General features: G+C 43.5%; 1 protein-coding gene across 4 annotated transcripts in view; it reads left to right on the forward strand.

Moving 5' to 3' along the window:
- Positions 1–19,676, forward strand: part of TNC (tenascin C) — a 65,701-nt gene extending 46,025 nt beyond the window's left edge. For 3 of the 4 annotated variants that reach the window (XM_042878866.1, XM_042878867.1, XM_042878868.1), the window contains 12 exons: positions 6,897–7,169; positions 11,164–11,286; positions 12,178–12,321; positions 13,425–13,544; positions 13,869–14,012; positions 14,324–14,454; positions 14,967–15,099; positions 16,166–16,317; positions 16,769–16,865; positions 17,483–17,644; positions 18,202–18,365; positions 19,026–19,676. In XM_042878866.1, coding sequence (XP_042734800.1) covers positions 6,897–7,169; positions 11,164–11,286; positions 12,178–12,321; positions 13,425–13,544; positions 13,869–14,012; positions 14,324–14,454; positions 14,967–15,099; positions 16,166–16,317; positions 16,769–16,865; positions 17,483–17,644; positions 18,202–18,365; positions 19,026–19,136 — 1,754 coding nt within the window. In that variant the 3' untranslated portion in view covers positions 19,137–19,676. Of the gene's footprint in view, positions 1–257; positions 531–5,147; positions 5,421–6,896; positions 7,170–11,163; positions 11,287–12,177; positions 12,322–13,424; positions 13,545–13,868; positions 14,013–14,323; positions 14,455–14,966; positions 15,100–16,165; positions 16,318–16,768; positions 16,866–17,482; positions 17,645–18,201; positions 18,366–19,025 lie in introns of all 4 variants that reach the window. The other variant, XM_042878870.1, reaches the window with a different exon arrangement.
- Positions 19,677–22,448: the final 2,772 nt, after the last annotated feature.

Raw genomic sequence — 22,448 nt, forward strand, 5'->3', positions numbered from 1 at the left:
TAGTCAATGACGTCAAGTTTAATATCAAATATCAGAGGTCAAGATAATGCAGAGTTGCATTTTCTAGCATCAGTAGATTGTGAATCTCCTCACTGAATCATGGTAAAGTGACCACTGAGGTTATGGTATGGAAAACATCAAGAAGTATTTGGCTAGATGGTCTTTGTGATCTGTGGCTCATGTAAATTCAAACTTTTATTTTACTGCTTTGGGTTTTAATAATTGCAACGCATTTCCATTTGTTTTTCTTCCCATAGTAGAGGAACCTCTCCTTAGCAAACTCACTGTATCAAATGCTACCTCAGACTCCATGTTGCTCATGTGGGAAGCACAGGACAATGCCTTTGACCATTTTATTCTAGAAGTCAGAAACTCTGACTCCCCTTTGGACTCACTGGTGCAAATAGTGCCAGGGGCCTCCCGGCACTATGTAGTCACCAGCCTCAAAGCTGCCACTAATTACACTGTCCAGCTCCATGGTGTAGTTGATGGGCAAGGTGGTCAGACCTTGACAGCACTGGCAACCACAGGTATTTCACTGTTTTGACTTCTAGGTTTGCTTTTTTCTCTTCTTTCTTTTTCTGCCCACCAAACTGCTCTGAAACGTGGCTCCAACTCATCATCCTTATATTTCATACTTTGATAAAGTATAGGAAGATCACCATGAGGGGAGGCTGAAATAAACTGACCTTGTGAGTGCTTGGAAAGAGAGATATCTGGGACAATGGAAAAGGCTGGAAAAGTGCCCCCAGCATTAAGGGAGCCAGTTGTAAACCACGATTGGTTTCATTATATATACACTTATCAGCGAGTGCTGTGTATATATAGCTGACATGCTCCAGATGGTTAATTCTTTCACAGAATATCTTTTCACTTGGTCTGAGCGATGTGCCTGTTCATCCCATCCTCACTTGCTTCCTTGTGGGTGGGAGGGCTTTGTAGCTTTGTCAGCCAGAGAGGCACCTGCATGTCATTTTGGTTCTTTGTTCTTAAAACCAAATGTCATCCAAGACATTTGCATCTCTTGTGGGAGTTTTGTGCAGCATGCTCAATGACCAGCCAAAATTGCATGGAGTGGTGAGACCACCTTCTGCTAGTTCTGGCATTCTTCTCTGCCCGGCATTTTTAAGCATTCCAAGCAGAAAACTGGGCTTAAATAGGAAGTCCACCCTTTCTTGATGGTCAGCCCACCACACTGCTACTTGTATTGCTGTCTTTTAGTCCTTGAGACCTGTCGGGTTTCACCATAGGTCAGAGCTTTTCCTGTGGTGATGGTGATTCCAAGAGTTCACCGAGACTCTCCTGAAGAGAGAATTCCAACTCGTTTTGCATGTAGTACTCTTTGGAGTCTGGGTGTTGTGTCATGAGCCTGCCTGACTGGATGCAAATGGCATGTGAAGGAATGCAGCCATGTCAGAACCAGACTGGAAAGGATCGGTTTTGTCACCTCTGAGCTGCATGCGGGGCTGATGGCTCCATGCTCAGTCTCACTGGGTTCTTCACTCGATCCTGTCTGCATTGTGGATATTTTCTCATCTCCTCCCATCTTCAGAGGTATTATGCTTACATGGTGATGTCTTCACTGTCAGCCACGAAGGCATTGATTGGCAGCATGACAGTGGCATGTGTCCTTAATCGGGGCCACTTGGATTCACTTCTTCCAAGACTTTTCCATTGAGGGAGGTCAACTATTAATTAAAAGCAATTGGGGACAGCTGGTAAAAATTGGAACATCTTGCAGCAGTTCTTGTTTTACATAACAAAAGGATTTTGTTCTTTCACTCTTCTCGGTCAGTTTGATACATCCTTCTTGCTTTTCTCCCAGCATGTATCACTTGTACAGTTTTTCCCTGGTGTCATACTGGCTGCATTTCCCAAGGTGTTCTTGGTTCAATTGGCAAGAGAGAAAGAGAAAGTCAGATTCCCAGGCCACCTGACTGCAGGGTTGTGTTTGTGGCCTTTCTGTGCTCTAATGAATCCTTAATGATTTTACTTTAAATGGAATAGATTAAAATAGGAATGGTACCCTTTCTATAGCATGAAGGCCAAGTTTCTGAACAGTCAGAAAGAGGGAGAGCAAGAGCATTGCTTGGTTGCTTTTGTCCAGTCCATTAGATGCTCTTTGATTGTGCCTAATCAGGGGACAAGGAACACCTTAGCCATTGAGTCCAGAGAGGTTTTGGCCTGAGATTAGTGCTGAGATGATCATTGCTAGGACTAAAATCCCAACAAATTTCTGGGTCCAAAAATATGAGTATCTACAATGCCAGACAACAAGAACACTAAGCAGAAGCTGAAGTCTGTGTTCAAGGACATTTGTTTTGATCCTAATTTCTGCCTGAATCCTACTTCAGAATTGCTGTGAGTCTGGGTATTCCTGTTAAATTTCCAGTGCTGAGTTACTGCACTTTCCATGGTTGTACCATGGGGCTTGCTGTTGATGCTTCAGTAAATCAAGCCCACATTTCAGTAAGAAAATTTTGAGCATTTAAGAAAACCAAATGGAAAAAATAATTAAAAATCAGCACTAATTTCACTGGCTTCTTTCCAAAACCTTACAAAATAGTTGTTACGGTGCTCCTCCTTTCCTCAACCATTGCAAAACAAGGCTAAACCCTTCCGCTTTAGCTTTAAGTCTCTCTAACCGCCCCCCCCCCCCATGGCTAATTCTTCCCCCCACCCCAAAGTAATGCTCTCTCTTCACCTGTGTTCCTTTTCTCCTTCAGAGGCTGAGCCACAGCTGGGCACGCTCACACTCACAAATGTCACCCCCGACAGCTTCAACCTCTCGTGGACCACAAGAGATGGGCCTTTTGCCAAGTTTGTCATACACGTTAGAGATTCCTATGCAGCACACGAACCCCAGGAGCTTACGGTGTCGGGAGGTGCTCGCAGCGCTCACATCTCAGGCCTGCTAGATTACACTGGCTATGACATTAACATTAAGGGCACCACTGATGCAGGTGTTCACACAGAGCCCCTCACTGCTTTTGTCATGACAGGTACCTGCCGAAAGGTTTGGAGTATGTTTATCAGTTGATAATATATATATATATATATATATTCCCGCATGGACGGAAGTGTGGACTGCAGCACTGAGTACCCAGCATTGATGCTTTCATTTGAAGTTTAGCACAAGCGTGGGTTGCAGCAGGCATGTTGGCCTTAAAAAAATTTTAGGAGGAGTAATAGTTCAAACTTATTCAAGAGCTCTCTGGAGTCTTTCTCTCATGCGTTATGATCTTTTCTAACTCCCCATGATTAAGGGAGAAATTTGTCAGTGCTTCCACCTACACATCCATTATACATCCCTACACCTATACATCTTACACCTATACATCCCTGGAGGCATTTAGGGCCAGGCTGGATGTGGCCTCTGGGCAGCCTGATCTGGTGGTTGGTGTCCCTGCACATAGCAGGGGGGTTGAAACTGAATGAGCATTGTGGTCCTTTTCAACCCAGGCCATTCTATGAACTCATCTATGAATAACCTATGTATGAATAATTTTATCTGGGATTAGTGAACATCACATGCTGATATAGTCAAATAAATACTGCAGTGTTCACATTCTGTGTGTGACATGGTCAGTGTGCACTGCTAGGGCTTGTCACACAGACCTATGGAAGCCTAAGTAGGATTAAAGCAGAAATTGAAGCCTTTTCTTATTCTGCCTTGCTTCATCGATGCACAGTGGGAGCACTCCTTGAAGGAGCAGCATCCCTCACAGCACTGGAGCCAGCACTTTCTAAGAAAATGAGTGACCACGATCCCTTCCCTTATGATCGCATTTTGCACCAGCTTTGGCCTGCCACCTGATGAATGTTGTTACAAGTCAAGGAGTTTTAAAACTCTTCCACTTTAAAAACAAACCATGGGCATTAGTGTTTTGAGAGGAAGCTTCCCACAGCAAGGTAAACACATGACACCCCACACCACAGTTGGATGTGCCAGCGGTTTGCAGAAACCTCCTGGGTTTAATATACTGGTGTCACTCCACACCTATCCCAGGGATACTCAAACAGAGAGCCAATGTCATCAGCTGTGAAAAGTCAAAAAACAAACCTAAAACTCTTAGCCAAAGAAAATTTTGCATTTAACTACTTCTCCTCTTAAGTGAGTGGAATTTGAGCAATGGAAGACTGGGTGAGTTAATTCCTAGGCCAACACAATGTGGTTTGTCAGATTGTTTAGAGAATTCTAGCAATGCCTGGGATGCTGTGTCAAGGCCAGGCGTAGCAGAGCCAGCTGATCTTCCTATTTGACTCATCAGATTTTGTGTGAGCTTGACTGTTGTGTGAAAATTTGGCCTTTTTGTCTGAGAGATGCAGTGGGAAAGTTTTGAGAAATTGAAACAGCTCTGAACTTTGACAAACAGATACAAACTGATTATAGCTGATGTAAAAAAAAAAAAAAAGACCCCTCACTGGAATTTCTTTAAGCTGTCAGCATGCTACCAGCTAGCAGCTGCCTGTGAAGCTCTTTGAACAGGTTATTGCTCTGTTCTGTGATCATTAGCCCCTGCCCTTAGCCGGTGCAAATTCTTGCTTCTCTCCTGTTGCCCACAAAAGCAATTTTGAAGTGTTTAGTTCTTTCACTGGCTGTGACCTGGCTGATGGATGTCCTGCTTCTCGCAGTCCTGCTGGCATCACTGACCTTCTACTGCTGGAAGAAAAGGCTGGAGATACTCGTGTGAGGTAGAGAGGAAGGAATGTAAGATATAGGAACTGTGAATGTCAAGGTTGAGATGTCCCTAAAGCAGCTGTGGTGGTGGCAACTGAAAGGAAATGAAAGCTTTGTGCATAACAGTTTTAAAACAGTTTTGGTTATATCTGCCTTTTAGTGCATGTGCAACAAGAGTAATGTGCTTACCTGATGAGTTTTGAAGGAATTTCAAAGGAGCTTGTGAGATGAGGTGTTAAGATGTGCTAGAGGAAAATTAAGAATTGAACATTTAACTTTTGGAGGCTCCGTTGAAAATCCTGGTCTCGTGATCTGGGCTATGCACTTCAATTAATACCATATTTTGGGGGGAAAAAGTTGTGATTTGTGTCTGGCGGAATCTGTGACATTTTCTAATTTGCAATTTTTTTTTTTTTTTTTTTTGCTTCTTTCTTTGTGTGTGTTTTTGCACCTTCCCTTCTTTTAGAGGCCATGCCCCCACTGGAAAACCTAACTGTCTCTGATATTAACCCTTACGGGTTCACAGTGTCGTGGATGGCATCGGAGAATGCCTTCGACAGCTTTCTTGTAGTCGTGGTGGACTCTGGCAAGCTGCTGGACCCACAGGAGTTCCTCCTTACGGGAGCCCAGCGGCAACTGAAGCTTAAAGGCCTTATAACTGACATTGGCTATGAGGTTATGCTTTATGGTTTTGCCAAGGGGCACCAAACAAAGCCCCTAAGCACTGTGGCTGTTACAGGTATTTTAATGTGAACAAATTGTTCTCTTCCACTTCTTCTCTTTCTTGCTTTTCTTCTCACATGGAAGTTGTTTCATGCAATCCGTTTGCAAAACAAACCTTGGCTTTTGCATCCCTTTCTGCATCGTGGCTACACATAACTCCTCGTGGTTGATTGGTTCACCAGTGAAATTCCATTCCTTTTAACTTGATGTTTCCTTTTTCTCTTTGTGAGGGATCCTGTAGAGACGCATGACGTGGGTTGAGGGGTGAAAATTTCTGCTATGTTCATGCAGGTACTTCTAACTGGAGTCTTTCAAGAGAAATAGCTGCATGCGGGAGCTCGTCTTGTTAACAGCTGCTGGGCACCTCAGCATTCTCCAACTTGCCGACCATCGGGATCTTCAGGAGGAAATCATCCTGGTTTTCCTGCCTATGGCCTCGTTTCTTTCACTCTCTCTGTGTTCCACACACAGAACACAGTGTGGTCACTGCCAACCATAACGTTGGCATCTCTTTCCACAAAACCTTAGCTCGTGTTCTCAGCCTCATCATAACTGCTGTCTTCCAGCAGCATTTGAATAATTTTCTTGGAAAAGTTGTTGCAGACTGATTCTCCAGCACTATAAGCCTCAAGTCTCATCTCCATGTTGCTGACGATGCAGCAGTAAACCTGACTGCAGGTTCGTGAGAAAATAAATAGGAACATCTTCCTCTGGAAGATGAAAGTGCATCGGAGATGCTCTAAGACAGTAAGCACTCCAACAGCATTTCTGTTGGTAGAGATGCTTGACCATACTGAGCTGAAGGTGTTTTGTGGTTGTTTAATAACTTACAGCTCCTGGGATCCTCTTGAGTGGGTTTGTTCACCAAGGACAGCAGGTCTTGCACATTGCATTTAAGTGTATGAATTGTCATGATTCCCCATTGCTGCTTCAGCATTTGTTTTACATCAAACTGAAGGGTTCTTCTGATCTAAAGCATCACAGAGGCCAGAAGTGCATGGAATAAGGGTTTTGCATGAAGGAAAAGACTCTTTCAAGAAGCTTCCATGCTGTCTTCCTAACAGACAGAGACCTGACCATGTTACAGGCATGCCTGCAGATCTATATAACAAGAGCTTGTTTTCATCATAGCTAAAGGTTTCACGTGCGATGGGTAACTCAATGAAAAGTAAGGGACCAATGCACTTCCAACTTACTATCAGCATGTGTAATTTTGCATGGCAGAGGCAAATGATGTATTTCCATGTAGTGGACTTGTGGTAGAGTGAAAAGTTTGAATGACCCACACACACCCTCATATATATTCTTTGGTATGTGTTAAATGCTAATGTTCTCCTTTTTTTTTTTTCAATAGCCAGCAGATTCTTTCCCTTTCTTTGAACTGTGGTTGGATGCTTGCAGTATGCTATAGCCAGACCTCAGGAAGGTCACTAATGAACTGATTCAAAGAATCACTTTTTTTTTCCCCTACTGCTATCTTCTCCTTTTTTAGAGGCAGAACCCGAGGTTGACAACCTTCTGGTTTCAGATGCTACCCCAGACGGCTTCCGTCTGTCCTGGACTGCAGATGATGGGGTTTTCGACAGTTTTGTTCTAAAAATCAGGGATACCAAAAGGAAATCTGATCCACTGGAACTCATAGTGCCAGGCCATGAGCGCACCCACGATATAACAGGGCTGAAAGAGGGCACTGAGTACGAAATTGAGCTCTATGGAGTTAGCAGTGGACGGCGCTCCCAACCCATAAACTCAGTAGCAACCACAGGTATTGTCTTTGTGGTAGGAAAAACGTGTTCATGCCTAATTCTGTTAACATTTCTCCTTTTCCTAGGTGGTCTGAGCGGTTACTGAGACCTTCAAACTGTCTCCTGCATGTCACCTACCCGAATTTTGATTGCACATATTGTTTTTGCATGCAAAAATGCAGATTCTGGTCATGTAAAAAGTTCTTAAGGCTTAGGTTGAATTCTTCAGATTAACTTAAATGAAGAATGGGTTCATAATTAGAAGCATTTCATTTGGGCATTTTTGAATGGAACTTTTCATTTTTTTCTCCAGCAATATAATGATGTCATTTTGAAATATTTAAATGTCAAATTTTGAAATATTTAAATGAAGCAATGCTCTTAGATCCAAATTCTCTCTTTAAAAAACGTGGGGCTTACTGATTTGAAAATACAGTGATTTCAGATCATCCTAATTTTGGGAGGAGGGGGATGAGAAGAGGATGGTTGAGTTCAGAGCAAGAGGAAGCCAACAGAAATATGTAAAAGATTTTGTGTCCAGCTATAACCCGCAGCAAAGGACCAACAATAACTCAGTATGGAGCAGCTGATCCTAAAATAGCATGACCTCGCAACTCACCTCAGTGTCTGTGGTGGCAGTTGTTAGCACGGAAAGGCACATTTCTGAGCAGCTCCACTATCTGCCATCACAGCCCTTGAATAAACACATACCCACTCACCCGGACATTTACATGCATCCATTGCAGGGCACCTTTCTCTGGGCTCCTGTGGGCTGTCTCATAATGGAGAAGGATGCTTGAAGTCAACTGCACTTATTAGCAGCCCGTCCCCACTTTCACTGACTTTGGGATATTTATGGTAAACCACTAACTGTTATCATTTTCCTCATGACTACATTCTAATTTGGTCCTTTCTGGGAGATTTAGCACACGTCACCTCATGGCGCCAATAACCCCAAAGATGTTTTTCAGCTGTAAATAGCCCATGGATAATTGATAATAGAGTTGGAGCCACAAAAATCCAGCTAAATAACTCAAACTGCATGTTACACTGCATCAGATGCTGGGGCCACCAAAGCATCTAACTAGTTTCTTATTTAGGAGTTGGCTATTTGGAGAAATGTGTGTATTTATAACAAATCCAGTTTAATGGCTAAGTAACATTTGCTATTTCTGCAATGGGTGGCTTGGACAGGTTCGTGTGCAGCCTTGCTTTATCCTAGCCTGTGTACAGTGTATGAGCAAGCAAGAAATAAGTGTCAGAATGTCTTCAGCCTTAGTAAAGGAAGCAGAAAAATCCCGCTAGGAACAAAGACTGCCAGCACACAGACCAGCAAACCTAACCCAAACATTACCATGGAAATGAGGTCATGAAAATGAAAGCTGGAAGGATTGAAAATCCCACTCTGTATTTATCGCTCACACTTCTCCCTTCTTCCCTACATGGGCACGTACCCTTGTGTAAACATATGCAGTCATCGGGGATCAGATCTGCTACTGGTGTAAATCAGTGCAGTTGAAGACATCTGCTTTAAGCATCGCTAAGCAACCTTCTCTGGAGGTCTGACCTCGTATCTCTGCATGCAAAGCCACCACCCACTGGAAGGAAGGAGAGGGAGGAAAGACCTTGCGTGTTCACCATTGGGTGCACTGTCCTCCTCTGTGGTTTCCGTCCTTACTTTCACCAACTCTACTGTGATAGAGGACATTAACCATAAGATCACTGCAGGGCGAGGCAGCACTGCACAGAGCTGCAGTGCCTGATCAAGTTGGCATGAACGAGTTTGCACACTGGTGCTCTCAGAGGAAGTGTCTCTTGGAGATTCTTCTGTATAATATCTGTGGAGATGCAATTCAGCTCTCAGCAGGGGACTGGTGGCTGTGTGCCAGTTAATATCCTTGGTAGGAAGTGTGGGACTCATGCTGCTAATTTCCTCTTCTTTAAATGGTGTTTTGCCACATTCTGATGGGATTTTTCATCTGAGAGGATCCAAAAATGCTCTTCATATGTAACAAATATAGTCTAACGCTTCCTGATTCTTAGTAGAAGAAAGCCAGTGAACATATTCATGTAGTCTGATAGTGAGGAAAGAGCATATTTAGCAAAAAAAAAAACAAACAAAACACAAGAAAACAATAATCAGAGCTCTGCAAGTATCACAGACCTCAGGCAATCCTCAGTCTTAGGTAGAGCTAATGAGAAGTGGTGCTGGAGGATGATGCTAATGATCTGTGTCTGTCCAACAGCTGCACTGAGTTTTTTTGTGATAAAAAACAGAAGCACTTTTTTTTTTTTTTTTTTTTTTTTTTTTAATGCCTGCTTAATTCTGGCTTTCAGGTGGCTCAAGATGGTATTACTTGCTGCTACTTCATTTCCCTGTGCTCAAAGGAACCACTCCATTACCTCTCTGGTACTCATTCAAGGACTGGTGCTTGCCAGGAGGGTCCCACATGCTTTGTTTGCCATGTTTGCTCCTAGGAAAGCAGTTGCAGTTGGGGTAATGGGGGTATGAAAGTCTTATGTAGTTAAGGCTTTTCTTACAGTTATTTGCTATGCTGCACTTTACCTGATACCATTGTTCCATGGACTTATCCATCACAATTTAGATTGAGTAGCCAGTTTAGGTGTCATGTAGCTTTGCTAACCCTACCTTGCTGTCTTCCTTCTCTTACTCTTTCTTTCTCTCGCTGTTCCATGTGGTCAGGCCCCCCAAGCCCAAAATGCCTTGTGAGAAATGATTTACATTTCTCTTGAGGGCTCGGTTGTTTTTCCTTCCTTGACTTTCGGATGATTTAGTGCATTGCTGCTGGGGCTTTGGGGACACATGGAACAAACAGCCCTCTTTGACTCCTTTCCCGCAGACACGTTCTTTCCAATCTGTTTCAAGCACAGTCACTTTTTTTTCCTTCTTTTGCCACTTTCCCCTTGCCCACAGCTTGTTTCCACCACTCTTTATGTGGTTTATGTTTGGGATCTGTCGCCTTTGTGCTAATGACTAAGTATGTGTGGGCTGTTTGTTTCTTTTCACATTTCAGCGTTGTTTTGGTTACAGTCAAAAAAGCAAATTGGAAGTGAGATGCTGAGTGTAAACTTAGAAGTGGCAGATCCCTTCACCATGTCCTTTCAGAAGCCCTTACATTCACGTTTTGCAGTAGCTTACTTAAGCTCTAAAGCAGAAAGTTTCAGACTGTGCTACACGTTGGTTTGCATCTTCAGATTGGGTCATTTTGGTAACACTCATTAGACTTTGTTTGCAAGGCTAAACTGCGAGGTTGTACCAATGAGTGTGTCCCAGCTTACCAGTCTTATTTTATACAGGCAAATGTCGTGTTCAGGTTTGGACAGGGTTAGGTTGGGCTGTATGGCAGAAAGCTGCAGTGATACCACAAGTGCCTTTCCTATGTAGCTGGAAAAAAATCAGGTCTCTAGTAGTGTTTGCAAGAAGAAAACTTAATATTGTAGGGTTAAGCCAACAGAAGTTACAGGCAGGCAGTGCTTGAGAGGATGGTTCCTACAGGGCGAAATGAGCCTGGGTCTCTTTTAGGCATCCTACAGTAGAAGGTTTATGCTCAAGGAGAGGCATCTCTGCACTGCTAAGGGTTGCTGTGCATCACAAATAGGGCTACAAAGCTCAACAGAAAGACTAAAAATCATCCAAGTGAAACTATGTTAGAAAAACTGATAAGTACAATGCTAATAAAATAGTACTCCTGTAAGTGTTGCTCCATACACTGAAATCTCTGTTATCTTGTGGACACATCTGTGGTATTTTTAAGTTAGAAAGTACTGTAATATTGCTGAAAATGGAAAATCAAGACCGAGTAGATTATTGCTCTCGATGTGTGATAAAACCATTAAGTGGTACTGCCCGCGTCCACATTGCCTTGTAGAGTACTGATAGCATCAGCTCCTGGCACTCAGGAGTAACACAAGTCACTGCACCAAGGACTGGCAGAGAAATTATTGACCTTTTCTCTCTCTGTGGTGTGTTTGTCCTCTCTTCTCCACCGACAGTTGTGGGATCTCCCAAGGGAATCGCTTTCTCAGACATCACAGAAAACTCTGCTACAGTCAGCTGGACCCCCCCCCGCAGCCGCGTGGAGAGCTACAGGGTCTCCTATGTCCCCGTCACAGGAGGTGAGTGTGGGGACGTGGAGGGAGATGGCAAAGGGGGAGAGTGAAAAGTGTATCTGAGAGATGGCCCTCAGAACAACAACTGTAAGCCGTGGTTATCAGACTTCTCAAAGGCAGTGATATTTCTTAGTAATCCCCGTTGTTGTTTCAGTATTATATCCCTGTTTTAGCGTTCTGCTTAAACAATTTCTTATACTTCAGCACATTTTTAGCATAACTGAGGGACACCTCTGGAAGGGAACAACTATTGAGCAAACACTGCAAATGCCAGGATCATAAATAAGTGCTTTTAAGTAAGACAAGTAAAGATCTAGGTCTCTAGGCAATGCAAATGTACATGTATAGTGATCTCACAAAAGAAAAGGAATGGCCTACAATCATGATCAAGCATTTGCCCATGTGTTCTGCTGGAATAAACCCAGGATTTGAAAGAAGTTTCTGTCATAAACCTTCACAACTTACAATAATATACAGTATATCTTTGTTTAAAATGAGATGAGTGAAGGAAAACATCGTCAGACTTGGTTTATCTTTGTCCATCCTCTGCAAGAAGCCAAGTACTTTCAAACTAGAAAGTCCTATTCTTGCAGGTGTAAGAATTTGTATACAGGTAGTGCTGTTTTCATCTCTTTTATAAAGTTATGATATCAGAAATACTGATTTTTTACCTTACTGTTGGCATACCAGTAGGAAAGAAATGAAAAGAATTATCTTAGAGTCAGGTGTTGTGGCCACAGTTTGTTTTCCTATTAGTGGTTGCAACAAACTGGGGAAAAATTCAACTCCTGCACATGTGAATTCACACTGGTTACAATGTGTTTAACCTGAAACACTCTTCTTTCAAGCATTTATGGAGAACTGCCATTAATCCATTGACATTTACATTTGTCCTAGGCACTCCCAATGTTGTTACAGTCGATGGAAGCAAGACAAGGACAAAGCTGGTGAAGTTAATCCCAGGCGTAGACTACAATGTTAATATCATCTCTGTGAAAGGCTTCGAAGAAAGCGAACCCATCTCTGGAATTCTGAAAACTGGTAATACATAAATAGCAGGTTCTTATACACGTTGTCTGCATCACAGAACAGACTCAGGAATGAAGGACTTTGATCTTGTCCCCTCTTTCCTTTGTGTCTTTGTACTTCAAGTAAGAGCAGAGCTTGCAGGTTTGATCAGGCTCCCACTCTGCTAAGAGCAGAGCTGACTTGCAGTGAGGCAAAGACTTTCTGTATGTTTACAGTCCTAATACACAGAAACAAAAGGAAGTTTAATTAATATCATTCTACTGATGTGGGAGCAAGGAACCAGCTCACTGGGCAGTTCAGCCCACTTTGTGTTGTGTTCTTCACATCTCCCACATTCGCAACTGTGTCCTAAGCATAAAAGCATCCTCTCTCTTGTTCTCTCTTGATTTTTTTCCTACAATATACTTTTAAATATCCCCATCGGAAATTTTTTTGCCACCATGAAGTCTCATTTGTTCATTATTTTTGGACTCTGACAAGTGTTCAGAGAACTGTGGCAAGGACAAGATGATGTAGATTGGATAATAAAGTGCAATTTATAGACTGTTCCAGCCATACTGGGGGCAGGCATCTCTCCCAGTACAGGGAGAGCATAAAAGGAGGTGCAAAGCAGAGTCCCACAAGGAAGTAAGGCATGGTGTTTGGATGGTTAGCTGGCTGTTGCATTGGTTTATTTTTATAAGTGCAGGGCGAGCTGTTGGAAGGTCACAGTGGCTATCAATTGCCGTCACATTAGTTATTTTTCCCAAGCTCTGTCTCCTGAGTTCGCTCCAAGAAGCAGTCCAGACTTGAGGGTGTTGAGAGAAATATGTCAGCTTGACAGAGCTGTTAAGATTGATGTTATCAGGACTGATCTGAGAATGCAGTTAGTTATGTCTGTTCCCAGTGTTTAATCTTTCCACGCGTTGACCTCCCATCTCCAGTGGAGGCATTTGATGTCTCTTTATAGGCACTGACGTTTTTTCTGCAGAGCTCCACTATTCCAAAGGGAACCATAAAAACTGCTGCATTGAGCAGTAATGTTTGCACATTTTACATTCTATGGTTACAACAGAGAGTTGCACAGAGCTGATAGTAATTGCCAAATTCCTTCATCATGTTATCGTTTCTTCCAGCTCTGGACAGCCCATCAGGACTGGTAGTGATGAACATTACAGACTCAGAGGCTCTGGCGACCTGGCAGCCTGCAATTGCAGCTGTGGATAATTATGTTGTCTCCTACTCTTCTGAGGATGGTAAGAAGAGTTCGGGATGGGTTGGGGAGCTGTGATTCCAGGACAGGCTCAAAAGGGAACGGGTGGCTGCCACTTGCTGGAGACGCCTTGCTGAAAGCATGTTAAAACCCACCAATCTAGTTAATGCTTTCCTAATTCAGGCATGAACAAAGATACTTCTGAATTCATGAGCTTCTTGAAGAGGTGCTATAGCTCGTAAGAACACTAGAGAGTGCTAACACTCTTAGAAGGCTCTGCCGTTAGCCCAGGATCACCTAGAGGAGCACACAGATGAGCATACCAAGGCATGCCTGAACCACTGCCTCTCTTCTCTTTGCTTCTTAGAGCCAGAAGTCACACAGATGGTATCAGGAAACACAGTGGAGTATGACCTGAACGGCCTTCGACCTGCGACGGAGTACACCCTGCGGGTCCATGCAGTGAAGGATGCACAGAAGAGCGAGACCCTCTCCACCCAGTTCACTACAGGTGCTGTGTCCCACCTTGCTGGGAGAGGAGCCGGGCTGCCATCTCCTTGGTCTTACACAAGGCTTACTTTCCTCTACTGTCACCACACCAGCTTGTGTGCTTTTTGCTAGAAACTTGAATTTTGAAAGCACTCACACCATGTTTTTAATCATAAAAAATTAGGATGACTTTTTTTTTTTTTTTTTCTTCTTTAATTTTCAGTTTCTGCAGAGGGAAAGCAATCCTTCCTAGCCTGTATTCATATCCTCCCTGTAACCTCTGTGCTAAACTCTATCAGTGTGTGATTGTAATTTCTCTGCTCACTCCTTCAGGACTCGATGCTCCAAAAGATTTAAGTGCTACCGAGGTTCAGGCAGAAACAGCTGTGATAACATGGAGGCCTCCACGTGCTCCTGTCACTGGTTACCTCCTGATCTACGAGTCCATTGATGGCAAAGTCAAGGTAGGGCACTTGTATCCAAACCTGAAGGGCTGTACCTCAAAACTGCACAGTAAAGATGCACCAGAAGGGGTTCTGATTTTTAGGGAAGCATATTGCCTGATCATGCTGAAAATCAGTGGTTAAAGTTACACACACAAAAAAAAAAAGCTTTTTGAGGTCTGGAGAATGAAATTTCCAGATTTGTCCTTAAAGATGATCTTGCTCCATTGTTTTGTGAGCTGCACAGAGTCATCTATGCAGTGTGTATGTTCAAATCATGTAAACTTTTGTGCTGACCTGCTTTTAAACCACACAGCTTACAGACTATGGCATGAAACATTCACCTCCACACAACTTTCCTGAAGAAAGTGAGCAGGAAAAAAACCTTTGAGGAATACAAGTTTTGCATGAAATAATATAAATGGTTAAAGACACAACCATAATCACCACAAAAAGACACTGAACTATGTTACAGTTCCACTTAGTACGATTTTCACACTGCGGTTTCCTTGTGTTGTTTATCATCCCCATAGGAACTCGTCCTAGAGCCTGAGACGACCTCCTACACCCTGACAGAGCTGAGCCCATCCACTCAATACACAGTGAAACTCCAGGCACTGAGCAGATCTATGAGGAGCAAAACAATCCAGACCGTTTTCACCACAAGTAAGAACCTTAGAGTGTGTAAGCAGATGAAAGTGCAAAAGTCCCATTCTCCTGAAGCTGTAGTATCATCTGCTTCCCCCAGACTGGAAGGATGACTTTTGTTCCTTTATATCCAGCCACATTCTCTCTGTTGTCTTGTCTTTCTGATGAAACATCCTGCTTTTCCCATGTAAAATCCTGAATAGGATGTCACATCTCAAAATCCACGCTGACCCCTTGAGTTATCTTTATCTCGGTGCATAGCAAGTTGATAGAACAAATCAGCTTTTTACATTGAAATGAAGCAAACCACATCCACACACATCTGTTCAGGAGTCTTTGGAGCTGAATTTCTGGACAAGTTTTTTTCCTCCTGTTTCTGAGGTCAGTTTGTGTACTGTCACACTGGTATGTCCATTCCAGCTCTAATAGGACAGCCCTGTGGTAAGTTGAATTCCAGAGTAGATTGGGTTCTTTGAAGGATACTTCTCAGTTGACATATTTGGCAGTCACTGGTCTCATTGACACATCTTTTGATGACAAGAAAAATACAATATTGCTTAGTATTAACTGTAAAACCTTGCCTATCGTCTCCCTTTTCTCAAACCCAGCAGCACTTTCAACCATCTCCACTGCTCCATCTGCCCTTGTACCAACTTCAGCCCAAGGACTCGTGGAAGTCACACAGCTCCCATTCTGCTCCCAGTCAGTCCCTATGTAAAGCAGGGTGACACCAGAAATAGGAGAATTCATCTGTGTGTGTTCAAGAGACATTTGGCTAACTGACAGGTGTTGCCCATTTAAATGCTGAGGTGGCAGATGTACTCCCCTCATAACAGGGAGTAGTTATATGGCATTTATGGTGCTCCCGAAAGTGTAGACAGATGTGCAAAACCTTACCCAAAAGAAAAATGCACGTCATCTTATATTTATTGTAATTTTTGGTGTGTATGATAGCAATTACGAGGCAGTTTCCGGGCTTAGCACATGACTGTGCTGTTGATCACCACGAGTCATTTGAGTTCAACAAGTTGATTATAATTGCTGATCTCTCAAGGACTGTTTTCTATTTTCTTTTTTTGTGTAGCTGGTCTTCTTTATCCTTATCCTAAAGACTGCTCCCAAGCTCTCCTGAATGGAGAGGTCACCTCTGGGCTCTACACTATTTATCTGAATGGAGACAGAACACAGCCTCTGCAAGTCTTCTGTGACATGGCTGAAGATGGAGGCGGATGGATTGTGAGTAAAAAGGGGAGCCCATGGCACCCTGATATGTATCTGCATTGCCAAGAACAAGGGTAGGTCCCATCCCTGCTCTCCTTCATCACTGCTCATAGAGCTGTGTTACTGGAGTATCAGTAGACAGAGGAGAAGCTGAAATGACCATCTTAGATACCTTAAAAACAGATAATAAGGTGAAACGAGGGGAGACTGACTCAATTTAGATGTGAAGGCAAGTTTAAAGATGCAGAGAAGAGAAACTAGAAGAATGAAATAGAGAAGTCTTACTTAAAAAAATAAGGAGTGTTCACCAAATCTATGATTCAGTAACTGCAGTGAGACTGCTGCCTGAGTGATAGGGGCAGGGGAGCAGCAATGCCGAGCTCTGCATTACCAAAAGCTGCACAGCTAGCACTCCTTCTGTCTAAGGCAGTTTGAGTGTAACTCTTCTTGCATGCTGTGGCTGTAGGTGTTCCTGAGGCGCCAAAATGGAAAGGAAGATTTCTACAAGAACTGGAAGAATTATGTGGCCGGATTTGGAGATCCTAAGGATGAATTCTGGATAGGTAAGTGGCAAGAATTTATCTTATTCTAGAAAGCCCAAACAAGCAAAGAAAGCCCAAAAGACAAGGTGCCATTCTGAAGCCTCTGCTCAAGCATTTAAAGGGGAACACAGTCCAGGCAAAGGAGGAGCAAGCTGCAGGGGAGGCTGAGATTGCCAGGTCCAACCCAGTCCCCTTCATAAATGTCAAACCTCTTGGATGACCAGATGTACCAAACTGATGCTCACTGGTGCTCTGTAAGAACCTGAGAAGCAGCTGCAGGTGCTCTTCTTGCTGTACTCCTAGGATATCCTTAATGAGAAAAACACAACAATTAATGAAGTGAAGTGGGGTAAAAAGCAAATGTGCAGAGGCTGGACTACATTTTATTTGCTCATAGGTGGAAGACAGTGACTGTCATGCAGCATTGGCTTTAGTTACTTTTCTCAAGGTGCTCCATGCTGCTGTGATTTGAAGGGCTGAGATAGTCTCTAAAACTGTTTCTTCTTCATTTTGTGCTGATATTGTCCCACGGCTTTAAATAGCTTATCTTCCTAACCGGTGTTATCGTCCTGGGGTATCTGTCCAAGCCAGTTTGACACCCTTTATAGGACAAATGGATCATTCTCGTATTTCCACAGGTCTGGAGAACCTCCATAAAATCAGCTCTCAGGGGCAGTACGAGCTGCGTGTGGATTTGAAAGACAGAGGGGAGACAGCCTACGCTGTGTACGACAGGTTCAGCGTCGGAGATGCCAAGACCCGGTACAGGCTGAGGGTGGATGGCTACAGTGGAACAGCAGGTGAGCTGAAATATGTATTTCTTCTGTTCTGCAATTTCCTCTCAGCTGAGTCAAGCTTCCAGCCTGTGCACGTTGAAATGAGCATCACAGTGGGTCCCTCTCTCTGGATGTCAGGCGTTTGAAAATATGAACGTATCAGCGGTTTTTATGTTTCTGTTCTAAATCCTCTAGTTATTTAGGTGCCACTGTTTATGGCGTGCTTGTGACAGAATATAAACAAGTATACTAAGCAGCCTCATATCTCATTTGGTCAATACTCTGCTGTCATTTACGCAGCCAGTAATAAGATGGCATGGTCTCATCTCTTCAGTGGAATATGCAGCAGAGTTCTGCTATGACATGATTTGTAGTTTTGCTGAACAAAGTGGTTTGAGTTGCCTTCTGATACAAAAATTGTGTGCTTTCTTCTGAAGTAAAACAAATCAATGTTGAAGAAGCTTAGATACACAGCCAGATGCGTGGTACAGCCCAAACATTTTGTGCAGGATGATCACTCCCACGTAATCTAAGCCACACAAGTCACTGACTTTGCTTTTTCTCTTGTCCTTTCCATCCAGGTGACTCCATGACCTACCATAATGGAAGATCCTTCTCCACTTTTGACAAGGACAATGATTCTGCTATCACCAACTGTGCTTTGTCATACAAGGGTGCTTTCTGGTACAAGAATTGTCACCGAGTCAATCTGATGGGCAGATATGGTGACAACAACCACAGTCAGGTGAGTTTGTTGTCTGAAGGCTTTGTGTTGGAAGGAGAGGAATTGCAGTTATCTGTCTGGTGGTTCAGCTAGCCAGAAACACAGCCAAGCCCAATCTCCAGAGGAAAGAATAATAGGAAAAGATAGGGACAACTGCTCACAAAACAAGAATGCCATGTCAGCTGGAGAAGTACTGATGGTTTTGTATGACTTTCCATGGATATCTCAAAAGTCTGCAGGGAACAACTGTAGTTTTCAAGTGTGAAACAAAATGCTGTTCCTGCCATGAAGGCCAGGCAAAAAGTGACAGCTCTGGGAAACAGCTTATGACTTTGTTTGTCCAGGCTATGCATGCCTGTGGCTAGAGACCTGTACTTCCCAACGCCCCTTTGATTTGCTGTGTGTCTGTTACCAAGTTAGAGTGGTAATAGATTGGCACAGACTGCCCAGGGAGGTGGGGGAGTCACCATCCGTGGAGTTGTTCCAGAACCATGGAGATGAGGTGCTGAGGGATGTGGTCAGTGGGCATGGTGGGGATGGGTTGAGGTTGGTGATCTTAGAGGTCTTTTCCAACCTTCATGATCCTGTGATTCTAAAAGCTAAAACAAACGTAAAGGCTCTCAACAGAGAAAGAAGTGAAGTGGATGTGTGACTTCTCACGCTTCATCTTTGTCTCTGCAGGGTGTTAACTGGTTCCACTGGAAGGGCCACGAATACTCCATCCAGTTTGCAGAGATGAAGCTGAGACCCTCCAGCTTTCGAAATCTGGAAGGAAGACGAAAGCGAGCATAAAGCCTTGGGGTGGTGAAAGGGCTACAGGCAGGGCGACGTGGGGAGGGACAGAGAGCGGGGGGCGTGGGGGGATCTGGCATCACCGGGGTGACGGGGTGAGGAGCTGGTAGTCGTACCAAAGCATCACAACCCTTGGCACAACAGCCCAAACAACGAGCCTTACGTGTCCCAGCAAGTCCAGCAGAGCAGCTTCAGCTCTGCCCACCACTGATGTCCTTCACGCCAAAGACAACGATCTCAAGGGTTGTATGCTGTTTTCTTCATTTTTCTTTTCTCAGCCTCTGGGATGAAGTTCTTCCATGATCTGACTATCTCTTGGGTGGCCCAGGGTAGGGGAGGGAGAACAGCTTTGTATGTTGGTAGTTTGTTTTAGAACCAGCCATATTTTTTACACACAGAAATGTGTATGATTAATTATCATTATTATTATTATTAGATATAATTGAAATCCTTCGGTCGCTGGAAAGCCTTTTTTTATATATATATCAAGTACCACAAAGAAGAAGGGAGGGGGAGGGGAAGAGGGAAAGCAGTACATTTTTAAACTTAAGCAAAAAAATTAATATTATTAATATAATGACAAAGTAATAATAATAATGATAATAATAAGCTAAGTTTTTGTCATTTTTAAGAGAACAATGCTTTTGGGAACACAGCAGGACAGTGTCTGATTGTAAATTTCTTTTTTAAATAAAAGCACAATTACTTTTAAATAAATTTCTACCTTTTTTTCATATTTGTTGAGTTGGTGCATGTCCAGGGTATCTGTACTTACATGGGGAAGTAAAAGGCTGAAAATGATCAGGCTGCTGAGCCCTGAGTACTGAAAACTGTTTCTTTTGTTAGTGGCTGGCTGTAAGAATTCTGCTGGGTTTCTTGCAGTGAAAGGTCCTTATGGATTTGGTTTCTTTTAGAACACATTTCTTTCTTTTTTTTCCTGCCCAAAAGCTTCTACACGTTTTTCTCAGTGTTACTGACCAACGCTTGCTCCATCTAGGTGGGAATAACTAACAAAAGAAAACAAGGAAAGCACAGAGTTGTTGTTAGGTACCATTGGTGACTTTGAACGCTTGTGTAAATAAAGGGCTCTCTTTTTGTATGAATGAAACCTATGTGTAGTTCCTCTGTATCATGCTCTTCAGTTGAAGACAATAAAAGATCTTTTGTTTTAATCCAGTCTCTCTGCCTTGCTTCAAGATTGTGCTTCTCAAACAGAGCAAATGTTTCAGCCCCCTCCTTGCCAGCAGCAAGGTAAGCTCAGATATTGCTGTTTTCACAAGGTATAAAATGTGTGTGCATGAGAACAGCACTTTCTCAAGAGGGAAGGAATTCTCAGCATGGAAGGAATCACTTCACCATTGGGTTCTTTCTTCCTAATTTCTCTCCTTCCCATATGCATGTATTACTGCAGCCCTTCCATTTCAAAGCGTCAGTTGTGTTAGCCCTTGGGAACGGCATTCCATGTTGGGGTTTACTGTCTGAGAAAGGATAATGCCCAGCTGGGGAAGCAGGAGAAGGCCCTCACAGAATTAGTGAAGCACTGGGGGTCTTCTTATCACATGGTTCCTGTGCCAGAATCTCTTGGCACTCTCCTCCCCCATCACAAGCACATGGCTGTGGTTGGCTGCCGGCAGATGGCACACAGAGTCTGGCTGTCCTGCTCTGTGCTGCTCTGTTTAGCAGTGCTTGTAAATCCTTCAGCTATCCAGGTCCAGACGTTGCCATCCTTGACTGTCGTCTAGCGAATATTGTTTGTTTTGCACAGGAGACACAAATCTCCTTTGACCTTCCAGAGCACTGCAAAGGGTCTGATCTGCTGCACTGTATTCGATTCATTACTAACAGCTCTTCTTTGCTGTTTGTCAGAGCAAACGGTTTGCACCATGAAAGAGAGCAAGTCCAGTAATGAAGAAACATGCTCAACTCTCAAGATGTTCTTTGTGTTGTTAAGAAACTGCACTAAATTTATATAACTGAGACTTGAAAGCTTTTGCAGTCTGTTTGCAGATGTTCAGAGGAAGAGCTGACATTTACAAAGCAATTTCCTCCCTTCTAGCATTATCACAAAGCTGAGTGTGTCTAGCTGTGATGTCCTGGTGGTTGGCAGATCCCAACAGGACTGCTAGAAATGGGCTTGGATTTGCACCTTGTTCCAGAAATGATGTGTGCATGCTGCACAGAAGAATGATGGTATTTCCTGTAATTACTCACTGACAGATGCCCTGCTTGCTATTTTTCATAATTACTACCAAGAGAGAGAAACTGGCAAACCTTTAAAGTAATTCATGCCAAAACACCCATCTGAGCTGACAAGAGCTTGATTCAGTACCAGAGGGCTCCAGCATGGGCTGTTGTATGGGTTGTTTGCTATCTGCTTTTTCTCTCCCCTCTCTTCCTGATCATCACCTGTAAGAATGGCTTAAAAATGCACTTCGGTTTGAAATTCATTTACAGATCTGCCAAGGGTGCTCCAAATGCCTGCCTAGTAAACCACTGTAGCACTGGGGCAGTGCTGGTGCACTGCTTCCCCATCACTTCCATGCAGGAGCCCAAGAGGGCAGGAGGGGAACAGGTTCCAGAAGCTCAGGCAGTGAGATCCAAGGGCTCAGAGGTACTGAGGGATTTATTTTGGGAGGGGAACAGGATTCATGGGTTATCCATAAGGGATAGTTTTGAGATGTGCATGTGGCAAAGCAACTTTTCCAACCCCCATTGGATTTAACCATACTCCTTCACTTAATGTGCGTGCCCAGCTCTGCAGAAGCCCTTTCTCAGTCTGTGGCCCTAGCAAGTCCTCACATTTGGAGGAGACACTCTTCAGGTGCACCACCTCCAGGTGCAGCTCCCTTAGCTTCTGACTCTGCTCTGATTCATTAATCAAGGGAATGCATCTCGTCTGTTGCTGGGTTAAACACAACCACGAAACTATCTTCTCTTGAGCTTGTATTAGTGAGCAAGCAGCTCAAACCCTCGTAGTGACCCATAACAGAAGGCAGCTTCTGTTTTCCATCTTTCCCATGCAGGGAGTCACTTCATTTAAAATTACAGCTTTCAATTGCTTTGCTTCAAGAGAACTTGTGTGTAAGCAGGGCTTGAGCAGCGCCTAAAACTAGCAGTCAGGTGTATCGTCTCTTCAGGATTTCCGTATCATTTTCTTTGAAATAGTCTGCTCAGAAACCCGGCTGCCTTTGTTCATGTGCCTTCTTCTTGGGTATTTCCCCAGCAGCCTCTCCAGGTGAAGAAATCTCAGCCCACAGTGCCTTTGCAGCTTTCTGTGGGCACAACATATGTTTGCTCTGATAAACAAGGAGC

Source organism: Lagopus leucura, unplaced genomic scaffold (assembly GCF_019238085.1).
Source record: "Lagopus leucura isolate 7727_CA_CO unplaced genomic scaffold, USGS_WTPT01 Super-Scaffold_100022, whole genome shotgun sequence".
NCBI lineage: Eukaryota > Metazoa > Chordata > Aves > Galliformes > Phasianidae > Lagopus > Lagopus leucura.